The 13339-nt window shown below is 33.4% G+C and overlaps 1 protein-coding gene across 1 annotated transcript; it reads left to right on the top strand.

Annotated features, from left to right (window-relative positions):
• The first annotated feature begins 6130 nt into the window (after positions 1-6130).
• Positions 6131-10976, top strand: LOC124927441 (heat shock factor protein HSF30-like). Its single transcript, XM_047467845.1, has 3 exons — positions 6131-6448; positions 6532-7049; positions 10571-10976. The coding sequence occupies exons 1-3, from the start codon at positions 6137-6139 to the stop codon at positions 10794-10796; spliced, it is 1056 nt and encodes a 351-aa protein (XP_047323801.1). The 5' UTR covers positions 6131-6136; the 3' UTR covers positions 10797-10976.
• Positions 10977-13339: the final 2363 nt, after the last annotated feature.

Below are 13339 nucleotides of genomic sequence, written 5' to 3'. Positions count from 1 at the left end.
TCCCAGTCTATCTTTAAGTTCAAGCTTGATTGGAAGAGAGCTACTTGGATTGATTTCAACACTAACTCTGGCCACAGATGCACACTCGTAGCCTTCCATTGATGGGTCAAACATAAGTGGTTTGCCTATAATGCTTGAAATATAGGCAAGACCCATCGGGTTGCACATGTGTGGTGGAATTAATATAGAGAAAAAGGTAAGTAGTGAGAAGAGAGAAAAAATTATTAATGAAAAAATATATATATATATATATACTCCACGTCCTTAGCTGCAAATGTTTCGCTCCCCTATCATTACTCTTTTATTTATTATATATATATTTTTATTATAAGTTTTTTTAATAAAAAATAAAAAAAATAATTAATAATTATTTAAAAAAACTGTTATATTTATATTTTAAAATTAAAACAAATTTAATATCAGAAATTAAAATATTTAAAATTTATATAAATAAATTATATTAATAAAATAGTTTAAGATTTTATTAAATTTTTTATTATTTATTATTATTATTAATATATATTATTTTTATAAAAAAATATATTAATTATAAAAAAAACTGTTATTTTTTTTTATTTAAAAAAAACAAATTTAATATAAAATTTAAAAAATTATTATTATATTTAATAATAAAATTATTTTAAAATAATAAAAAATATTTATATTAATTATTTTACAAATAATATATTAAACATCTGGTAAATAAATATATTTATTTATATATAATTTTTAATTATATAAATAAAATAAATAAATTAATCATAAAATTTTATAGATTTGATTGAGATCTAGTTGATTATTTTTTACTTTCTCACTCATCACACTCATCATGTGTTTTATTTAATTTTTATTTATATTAATTATTTTACCAATAATCTATTAACATTTTTTTAATAAAAACAAATTATTTTTTACATATAATTTTTAATAATTAATCTTCATATATATATATATATATATTTTAAATAAATGACATATATATAACGTTAGAGAGATCGAAGGAATTTGCTCACAAATATCCTCACATTTAATAATAGTCTATCAGCAATGCAGCATCATAAATATAATTCACGTGTATTACAAGTTCATCTATTCCGTGTGAGTAATGAGTGTTGTAAGTCGAAAACGATTAGTAAATAAGCTTCGGTTGTTCGACGTATTGTGAACTGTTTTTGAATATTCTTAGTGAATATCTTTTTTAACGTTTGAGAAGAAAGGGTGAAGTAGGAGCTGTATCTTCGAACATCCATAAATCTTGTGTTGTGTTTCTTCTCTACTTCATACTTTCTTATCGCTGCCCAAACCGTGTGTGTGTTACTTCAAGTTGAAACGAACAGTTCCGCACTTGAACTCGGTTCAAGAGTTCGTGACAACTTGCATAATATTGAGACCGATATTAACTTCTAACCGAGTTAATATCAATTGGCATGCTGTGTAAGCTTTCGTCTTAAAGAGATCCTCAGTCTCCTTCGACGATCCTGATCCTAACAAAAACCCTAATTCACGCTAGGAATATTTCCAAAATAAAATCGACATTTTTGCACACTTGAACTACGTTTTGACCTGATTCATCTCCCAAGAGAATACATAGACAACCTTATCTCGAGGCCCGATTGCAACCATTCTTTTCTAAAAAATAATGTGTGGAAAGGTTGTCAAGACACCTCTCTAAAAAAGGAAGACAAGAAAATAAAATTAATAAAATGAATATTAGAAAACAAGTATGAGTCGAGATGAGGGTGTCCCTTCGACGACCGTTTTAAAAGGAACACAATAATTTTCTAGACGGTTCGAACTAAGTATATCTGATTGCATCATTTCGTTTACTCACTACCAATAAAAAAAGGCAAACTCGTAGAAAAAAATCGAAGCCTAAGCTCAAACCACGTGAATAAAGAACATTGTTCCGTTCATAAAAGAAAAGAAAAAATATTTCAAAAAATGGGAGATGACTCGAAACTCTAGGATTGAAAAAATTAATAATAATAAATGAGTCAAAGTAGTCATCAAGGTTGAGGCATTGAAATCACCACTGCTTATTCATCTAGATTTTTGTCTTTATTGTCCAAAGGCAATAATGCGAGTGTATCGATTTTGTTAGAAATACAAATGCTACTAAAAAAAGAAGACAAAGAAAAAAACTTTTCTCATGGTTGAGATTTTGAAATCACCACATAGTGCTCACATAGACTCTCGTCCTAATTGCTAAAATAAAGAGCATATGTGTATTGATTCTATCAGATATATCGGGTCGTCACAAAAAAAAATATAATAACACTTATAGTGGATGAGACATTGAAATCACCACTCGATGTTATTTAGACTCACATCCTGATGTGTCTCAAATGCAACAAGTGTACTAATTTTTTCAAATAGTACTCTAAGTACAATAGGAGTTCTCTCAAACCGAGAATGACAAAGAATCTCTCAAATAAAAATGTAATAAGAGAAGCGGGATAAAATTCTAATGCGTGCAAAGTTGAAAGCTTGATTTAAGACATCAGAAATGATGCTTGGGCAATAAAATTCCATTTCAAAAATAATAATAATATACATTTCCAAATAATTGCGAGAACACAAATTCAAGTGCATTTTTTATGAACTTCGTGTCGAACAAAAATATAAGGAAAATCAGCCTACTTTTGACACGGTCCTAAGGTGGCACTCGAAGTTATATTTCAAACATGTTTGATCTGGAGTTTGTTTTAAAACAAGAGAGATCAAGACACACTTTAACTTGCAATGAAAAAAAAGTGAAAGAAAAATCCTAAACAAGTCCGAGGGGAATTTTCCAAAAAAAGAGAAAAGAGAATGAAAAAACAAAACCTTGACAAATGCTAGGGGAATTTTCCAAAAAAAAAAACAGAAAACCTCAATTCATGCATTGGATGTATTTTCCAAATAAATGAAGCATCGAAGTCTTCAAACAAAAAGAGAAACATGAAATCATGATGAAAAGTGTTTTCTTGAAAGAAAAAAAGAAGAAGTGGTCACGACCCAAAAATCTAAAAAATCCAAAACAAAATGATGAAACAATCTCTTTAGAATTATACCCTCCGGGTTCCCTATTTCTAGGCCTTTGTGAGATTTTTATACCAACGACCAACAAAAGATGTCTTTACACATAAGCGTCCCACCGATGCGTGAAATAGTTGCAAAGATTAAGTAGTAAGTCGCTCATTGTGCAAATGACGCAACCCAAACCACCCTTTTGTGATCAGGCACCTGGCTCCTTAAACTACGCGCAATCACAAGACCAGTAAAATTATTTAGACGTCAATCTACCAAGCTGACGCAAATCTCTGTCTATCTCACGAATTATGTCACGTAACTCGGACTAATTAGACACATACACTCAAAAACTAATTAGATACGCACTTGCAACTAAGATCGTGAGGTTAATATGATGAAATCACTCACTTAAGAAAGGGCACCAACCCTTTGGCTATCCACACAGCTGGTCTCTGGACTATAGTGACATAAGATTAATGTAATTGTTTTTTCACTCGATTCGAAAGACGATAAAAACCCTCTTTGGCTATTTTATGCAGCTGGTCTACAGACTATAGTAGTGTGAAGTTAATGTATATGTAAGACGTCCATCCGCACAAGAACGCAAAACTTTTTGATTATCTCGCATAGCAGGTCTTTGGTCCATAAAAGTTTGAGATCAATACACCATGTTCATCAATCCGCAGAATAATGAAAATCTTTTGTCCATCTCACATTGTTGGTCTTCGGACCATAATAACTTGAAATTAATACACCGTTTTTTATCAATCTGAAGGATGAAACAAATCCTTGTGCATCGTTCGTAATGTGTCAACATCCATGCCCAAACGAGACACTTGCATCACTAGTCCAAACCTTGACCACAGTTAAAAGCCTATCCTACAACGTTTCACAAACGAAGCAAGACGTACATCTTTCAAGATTCAAACCCCCCACAAGGAAACTAATGAGCACTGAAATTGGGGTATCATCAATCATGTGATTATCAGGTTTTATCTATCCATACTTAATTGCTTTTAAATGTATAAATAAAAAATGAGTCTAAGTAAAATTATAAATTAGATTGGTCGCAAACGTGGTGTCTATTGTGTTAAACTTGGACATGCGTTTTCTAAAACTCAGTTGTAATTTTCAAACTTTGCCCAAGATGGGTATTCTGTAGACACCCACATTTTACATTTTATATTTATAATTAAATTTGGATTTATTTAAATAAAATAAGAATGATACAAATAAATCAAATAATATTAAATAAGTTAAAATGATTTTTTTTTTTATCTAACTTTGTTGTGGTTTGTGTTTGGTTTTGCAGATTGAAGAAAACAATATAACAATGCCAAGTCAAAGAGGACATAAGCACAATTAAATATCTAGACCCCAAAAGAAGGTATCAAACAAGACCTAACACTTTCCCTTAATGGACAGCTGTACAAAGCCTCTGAGATCTTCTGTTATCAATGTTACCGGTTCCATATTCCACTCTCACAAGGAGAGTTCTTGTGAGAGTGGAACATGGAACCGGTAACATTAGTAACAGAAGATCTCTTCCCGTACAAAGCACACCTCTCTTTTCCCTCTAACGCCCTCTATCAAAGCCAACATATTCTTATTTGGAAAAATCCAACTTCTAAATCATTAAATCGAATCACACGAGACAATAAAATGGAGGTATAGAAAAACACCAGAAGGAAGATCAGAGAATGGGAGAAGAAAATTAGGATTTTTTTAGAAAGAGAAAAGAAAGAGCGGCCCTCATTGTTGATGTTCTTAAAGCTGTAATGTTTTTCTTATTTTTGTAGTTGGAGTTCTCAATTGTACATGTTATAAATTGCAAATTGTTTTGAAGCAATTTGTAAACTTTGTTAGTTCCCAAATCACTTCCATTCTTAACGTAGCTTCATAGTTTGTTTCTTAAAAAACAAATAGATTGCATAAAATAGTTTCATTTAGTGATTATTTTTTAAGGGTTTGATTCTATAATGCGGTTTGTTCAATGTGTGATATTCTACATGGTTTTGAATCATTCAAATGAACTAAAAATATTATTTCAAAATTTTCTTACAAGATGGTTCTTCCTATTTCAGTTTTTGGTCTGAGCTATTGAGCTATTGCTGTCTTGTTATGACTATGATAAATGAGTTTTAGAGTATTTTATGAATGACTAGCGCTAAAGAAAAATGTTCAAATTTTAACTTTTAAAAATCACAGATTAACTAATTTGAAATTCTTGAGTTTTATGTTAAAAATTGCATTATGTTTGAGATAAGATTGAAAACGTCTCTTCGTAGATTCAAAATACGAAAAATAAAGAAAAATGACTTCCAAAATCTTGACTAGTTGAGTGAGTAACTACAACAGGGACTCTCAGAAAAAACAAAAACAATAAGTATAGTTGTGAGGAGGGCAGATCCTTGTGAAAGGGAATAAGTATATTTATTATTATTAATAATATATATTATTTTTATAAAAAAAAATATATATTAATTATAAAAAAACTGTTATTTTTTTTTTATTTAAAAAATACAAATTTAATATAAAATTTAAAAAAATTATTATTATATTCAATTATAAAATTATTTTAAAATAATAAAAAATATTTATATTAATTATTTTACAAATAATATATTAAACATCTGGTAAATAAATATATTTATTTATATATAATTTTTAATTATATAAATAAAATAAATAAATTATTCATATAAATTTTATAGAGTTTGAGAAATCTAGTTGATTATTTTTTAATAATCCTCACTCATCACGTGTTTTATTTAATTTTTATTTATATTAATTATTTTACAAATAATATATTAACATTTTTTTAATAAAAATAAATTATTTTATATATATATATATTTTTTATTTTTAAATAAATGACATATATAACGTTAGAGAGATAGAAGGAATTTGCTCACAAATATCCTCACATTTAATAATAGTCTATCAGCAGCAATGCAGCATCACAAATATCTTTTATTTCTTCTTCACACTTCTGGAACTTTCAGAAAGCTGACAAAACCTTAAGAACTTTCTCTCCTTCTCTTTTAAACATCCTCATCTCTCTAGAACATTCTAAATATAACTTGTACTGCCAACCTCATTTCCAAATTAAAAGTAAACATTCATGAAGAGCTTCAGTATTGCTACCGATGAAGTGGCGGTGAAACACGAAGAGGAAGAAGTAACAGTCATATCCTCCGCCGGTTCATCTTCATCACCGCTTCCGTTGGATTCGTTACAGCATGTGGGTCCGCCTCCATTTCTTACCAAGATCTTCGAAATAGTTGAAGACTTATCTACTGACGAGGTTGTTTCATGGAGCAAAGCTCGAAACAGTTTCATAGTTTGGGATTTGCATAAATTCTCCACCACTCTGCTTCCTAGGTACTTTAAACACGACAATTTCTCTAGCTTCATTCGTCAGCTCAACACTTATGTAAGTATCATCTCTTCTTTTGTCTTCCCCAACCCTCTCAATCTGTGTCTTTCTTTAAGCCATAATAAACTACGAAAATGCAGGGTTTTCGAAAAGTGGATCCGGACAGATGGGAGTTTGCTAATGAAGGATTTCTGGGAGGGCAGAAGCATCTTCTGAAAACAATCAAGAGAAGAAGACACGTGGCAAGTAGCAGCAGCCAAGGAGGAGGAGGAGGAGGGGGTTGCTTAGAGATTGGTCAGTATGGAATGGAAGAAGAAAAAGACATAGAGAGATTAAGGAGAGATAAGAACTTGTTAATGTCTGAAATCGTGAAACTCAGACAGGAGCAGGAATTGTCAAAGGATCGAATAGTTTCAATGGAGGGCAGGATTCAGTCCACAGAGAAGAAACACCAACAAATGATGAGTTTTCTTGCAAAAGCTCTCACTAGTCCAACCTTTGTCCACCAGTACATAGACAAGTATGTACATAACAGAGAACAACTGGGAATTTGTATTAACAGAAAGAGGAAATTAACTATGAGCCCGGTTAGTGCTGCGACCCAATTAGGACGAGGAACGGAAGAGGCAGTCAATTTGGATCCATGGATAGAGACAATGTGATGCAGCGTGCGTGGCTAGGATGAATCTTTATCAAGATTCGTTGATTCTTACGAATACCGAAAGTCGATAGATATTGAGGAAACCTCGTTTTCTGATTAATAATCTTCTGTCCTTTTACAATGGAATACCTTCAGGGTATTTATAGGACTTACACGTATTAAATTAGGAATTACGTCTAATTACAATTTAATTACACTAATTTAGGATATTCCTTCCATAACAAGAATATCCCTACTTAATTTAGAATATCCCTTGTAATCTCTTCCTTAATTAGAATATATATTATAATCCTTTCCTTGATTAGAATATATCTTCCAATCCCTTCCTTAATTAGATTATCTTCCAATCTCTTCGACTCGCACCGCATCATTCCCCCCAGGGTAGAAAAGATTCGTCCTCGAATCTGGAACCGCATCATCCTCATCAGAAGAAGACTCACCCACAAAAGGAACAAGATGCTTCACATTGAACACATCAGAGGTACGCACATGGCTGGGAAGGCGTAAACGATAAGCATTGGGGTTGATCTTCTCCACAATCTCAACAGGACCAATCTTCTTAGCAGCAAGCTTGCTATATTCATGAGCTGGAAAACGATCCTTAGTCAGAATAGCCCACACAAAGTCACCAACTTCAAAATCAACAGCACGCCTTCTCGAATCAGCCTTCTCCTTGTACTTGGCAGTAGCAGCAACCAAGCGGTCATGAGTGGTCTGATGAACCTGAGCCAACTGACCAACAAAATCCGCAGCAGTGGAATGAGGACGCACCTTGCTGGGCAGCGCTAACAAATCAAGAGGAGCACGCGGAGACAGCCCGTAAATCACATGGAAAGGACTGAAACCAGTGGAGCGATTAACAGCATGATTGTGAGCAAACTTCCCAATGAAAGGGCGAAGAGCCTGGTTCATCATACGCATAAAGGTGCTAGGAGCATTCGACAGACCACACGGCATAACCAGCCACTCATATAAGCCCTCACGAGTCTTAAAGGCAGTCTTCCACTCATCACCCATGCAAATACGAATCTGATGGTATCCACTCTTGAGATCCAGTTTGCTAAACACAGAAGCACCACCCAACTGATCCAACAAGTCATCCAACCGGGGAATAGGAAACCGATAACGCACTGTAATCTTGTTGATAGCACGACTATCAATGCACATACGCCAAGACCCATCCTTTTTTGGGGAAAGAAGGGCCGGGACAGCACAGGGACTAAGGCTCTCTCGAATGTGTCCCTTAGCCAGCAAGTCCTCCACCTGTCTACGCAACTCTTCATGTTCTTTGGGACTCATGCGGTAATGAGGACGGTTGGGTAGGGCAGCACCTGGAACCAAGTCAATGTGATGCTGGATATCACGCAAAGGAGGCAAGGCACAAGGCAGATTCTCAGGAAAAACATCTGCAAACTCCTGTAACAGCGGCTGCACTGGAATAGGCACCTTAGAACTAGCACCACAGGTAATCAGCGAACAAAATAGAGCAAACACCATGCCTGATTCGACCATGGCGGTCTGAAAAGGACCCCGAGACAACAAGGTGGCAGGGGGGGACGCATGATGAGTGGGGGCAGCACCCTTCTTGGGCTGATTTGGCATCAACACAATCTTGGTACCATGAAATAAGAACGTGTAGGTATTAGCACGCCCATCATGTATAACAGAATGATCAAACTGCCAAGGGCGACCAAGTAAAAGGTGACAAGCATCCATAGGAACCACATCACAATATACAGCATCACGATAATGGGAACCAATGGAAAAATTAACAAGTACGCGCTTCGAAACTGTAACATCCGTACCTTGACTCAGCCAGGACAAGCGATAAGGCTTGGGATGAGGTTCAGTGGACAGACCCAGCTTCGAAACTGCAACCTCAGAAATCACATTCTCACAACTCCCAGCATCAATGATGAAGGTGCAAACTTTGCCACCGATGGTACAAGTGGAATGGAACAGATTATTGCGTAACCACTCGTTGTCAGGAGCACGAGGGGTTAAACATGATCGACGAATCACCAAAAGGGGGCCAACATCACCAGAAACATACTCCTCCGCTGCCTCATCATCATAAACATCATACACTGGGGCTGAATCTGAAGGAAGAGCAGAGTCAGTATCATCCACCTCAGTAAAAAGACCACGATTGGTGGACTTTGGGTTGCGACACTCTGCTTGGCGATGGCCAACTTCACCACAATTGAAACAACGCAAGCCACCGGGACGTCCTTGCGGGGGGGCTGTAGTGCCGCGAGGGGGGGCTGGGGTGGGATGGGCCGACTGGGAAGAAGAACCAATGCCACTAGTGGGGACAACCTGTTTTCCAAAGCTACCCGAACCGCGCCTGGCTAGCTGTTTCTCAGCCTGTGAAGCACGCTGATGTGCCTCAGAAACAGTCAAGGGATCAAACATATTCAAAATATCCTGCAACTGGAGGCGAAGGCCACCAATATAGCGAGAAACCAACTGGAGAGGTGACTCAGACAGGTCAACACGAGCCACAAAGGTGTAAAACTCAGTGGAATAGTCATCCACGGAACGAGAACCCTGACGAAGATTCTGGAATCGCTGGTACAGGTTACGTTCGTAATTATATGGTAGAAACGCAGCCCTAATATGCTTCCTGAATTTGTCCCAATTCGTGAGCTTTGCCTTACCATGACGAACACGTGTCTGTTTCAACTGCTGCCACCATGCTTGTGCACGACCATGTAAGCGGATCGTAACAAGGGGTACACGACGATCTGCAGGAACTTCCTTGAAATCCAGAATCTCTTCAACCTGAGAAAGCCAATCAATAAACTCTTCCGGTGATAGACTACCATCGAACTTAGGGATGTCCACCCTGAAAGCCTGCTCCCAGCGATGATTGGGGCGTTCAGGGGATCGATTCCGAAGACCACCGAAGGGGTTTTCATCTGTCATCGTAACATCATCTTCAGGGTGGTGCATGTGCATAGATGCATCCATCCGCTGCGTCAACCATTCAACCTGCCGCTTCAAATCGTCGTTATCACGGCGAAACTCAGCGTTTTCACGTCGCAACTCAGCAAGGTCACCATCATCAGCACCAGGGGTAGGGTTGCGCGGCTGTCTTCGGGGCGGCATACCTCAGGGTCGACTGGAATCTGATACCAACTGATGCAGCGTGCGTGGCTAGGATGAATCTTTATCAAGATTCGTTGATTCTTACGAATACCGAAAGTCGATAGATATTGAGGAAACCTCGTTTTCTGATTAATAATCTTCTGTCCTTTTACAATGGAATACCTTCAGGGTATTTATAGGACTTACACGTATTAAATTAGGAATTACGTCTAATTACAATTTAATTACACTAATTTAGGATATTCCTTCCATAACAAGAATATCCCTACTTAATTTAGAATATCCCTTGTAATCTCTTCCTTAATTAGAATATATATTATAATCCTTTCCTTGATTAGAATATATCTTCCAATCCCTTCCTTAATTAGATTATCTTCCAATCTCTTCGACTCGCACCGCATCACAATGTTTGAGACTGAGATTGAGGATGAGGACTTGAATTTGGTGAATGATTCAATTATGGAAGAACTACTTGCTGTTGATTCATCTAATGATCAAGAAGAAGAAACATTGTTGTGTGATCAGACTGAAGTAGATGTGGAAGTGGAGGACATAGTGACAAAAACATCAGAATGGGAAGATGATCTGCAAGAACTGGTGGATCAAATAGAATTGGTTAGGTATATGCCTTGATAGTGTATGATTGGATGGATTTGATCATCACCTCTTCAATACTTTTCCTACTATTTAGAATTGGTTAGGTATATGTTACTATGTATCAATCGATTCTAGGTTGCTTTTTCATCTCAAATATAGGGAGCTATAGAATATGTTAATATTATTTATGATATTGAGATCTAGTATATTTTATTTCTTCTTAAGTCTTTTGTGTTTGTTCTTAGATCCTATTTTGAGTAACTTTTTTTATATATATATATATATATATTTTTAGGCTTGTTTTGATGAATGGATTTTGGGATAAAATTTAATTTTTATTCGAAAACTCAATAATATATCACCATCAAAATTTAGAGATGACATTTTATTGAAAATAATATATAAATAGAAAGGTTATATATATGAGCTTATTTAAATATTTATAATAAATATTTTAGAATATATTTGTTTAGAAGTTGATTAACTAAATAATAAATTGGTATACTGACGTGGGTAGTCCACCCAAATTTTCTTATAAGAAAAAAACATAAATCTTAAATCTCTTCCTATGAACTAATTCCTTCTTATTATGTATATATACTAATTCTTTCCATATGCCACAATTTGTTTCTTTTTATTTTATTTTAATTTGCAAGCAATATATTTTATTTTATTAATTATTATTCCACCAATCTCTTTCTCTAATTATTGTTATTTAAATTTTAGGTATTTATTTTTCTAATTCTTAAATACGTAGAATCTCATCCTTTTAATATTTTTCTAATTTTCTTATACAATTTTCATCTTTTTAATTTAAATAATCATTAACTTAATTATATATATAATAATTTAAATAATCATTAACTTAATATGTATATAATGTTTATTATTATTTTTATTTATGTTTGATTTAATGTAAATGTATCATTTTATCAATACTCCATACATTTTTAAACATAAATATTTCAATCAACTCATTTAATAATGATATATTAGAAAACTTGCAACGAAGATTTCAGGGAGTTTATCACGAAGATTTCAGGAACGAAGACATATCGTTGAAATATGAATTGGTATACTAAAAACATGAAATGTGAGGAAGAATTTGAAAGTTTTACACTTGTTCAGTTGTGTCAACAACGGATCGAGAATGAACGAATAAAAATTTATGTTATGTTGACTATATTGATTTATCTTGCTTTAAAATTACTTGTTTCTACCACAACTACTGAACAAACATTTTCAGAAATGAAGAAAATGAAAACGAAACTTTGCAATAAAGTGGATGATGATTTTCTTACCGAATGTTTGACACTCGAGATTTAGCTAAGGATAAAGAAATATATTTTATAATACATTATTTTTATTTTTTAAGTATCATAAAAATCAACTTATTTAAATATTATAATATAACCTTTTTATATTTTATAAATATATATAAATAACTTTTTATATAATATTTAAGTCCAATCGGATTCTAATTCATAGACCCCGTCTCTGCAGACATAGAACTTGCCGTTTTTAGGATGTGTATCTAACTCTTATTGTTATTAAACTAGAATATTATATTGAGATAATAATTTATATCTATTATGTTATTATCATTTAACTAAGGGTATATGTCTTTTCATTCTTTAAAGCACTCAAAAACTATTATAATATAGGCTTCATAAAAGACTTAAAATTGGAAGATCCTTTGAAGTAAAAATTTGAAAGATATCTTCATTAATTGTTCTTTAGATTCAGAAATTTTATATAGATGATTAAAATTATAAACTTTAAAATAAAAATTAAATATTTTAAAAAATTTCTATTTTAAATGTTATTCTTCAATTTGATTAAATTCATATATATATATATATATATATATATATATATATATATATAATTGAGAAGTATTAAATATAATTATATTGAAATGTCTACTAAAACAGTTATGAAATAAATAGTTATTTCTAAATCATCCTTAATTTATGCGAATAAAAAATAATTTGGATAAATTGAAATTAAATAAAAAAATCAAATATAATGTTAGAGATGTGATAATGTGATTGTTAAGTTTTATTTTCCCATCTTTTTAACGTTATTTCAAATAAATAAAACAAGTTAATGTAAAATTATAAATTAGGTTACTTGTAGACGTACGTGTTGAGAGGAATTCTATATATAAACATCTAATTTTAGACATTATAATTAAATATTAGACTTATTTAAATAAAATAAAAATAATACAAATAAATCAAACAAATTAAATAGGTTAAAAATGAATTTTATCTATTGAATTAACATTGTGGTTTGGGTTTGTTTTGCAGATAAAATATATAAATAGATGATAAACGGACCTAGGCGCAACAAGACATCCAAACCCTTAAACTGTATCCAAGCTGTGGCTAGATCTAGGCAGCAAGTAGCAACATACCCAGGCATTATAAAGCACCAAGGTCTGGTAGTCAAGGCACAGGATCATGTCCACAAGCGGAGATGTCATCAACCCTCTCAGGCGTGAGTCAATGATCGTAAGGATTAGCGATTTTAACCATCTCCTCAGGGTGACAACGCGACGGGAACAAAGAAAAATT

The sequence above is a fragment of the Impatiens glandulifera genome, chromosome 2 (assembly GCF_907164915.1).
Source record: "Impatiens glandulifera chromosome 2, dImpGla2.1, whole genome shotgun sequence".
Classification (NCBI taxonomy): domain Eukaryota; kingdom Viridiplantae; phylum Streptophyta; class Magnoliopsida; order Ericales; family Balsaminaceae; genus Impatiens; species Impatiens glandulifera.
This window is presented reverse-complemented; position numbering and strand designations above follow the sequence as displayed.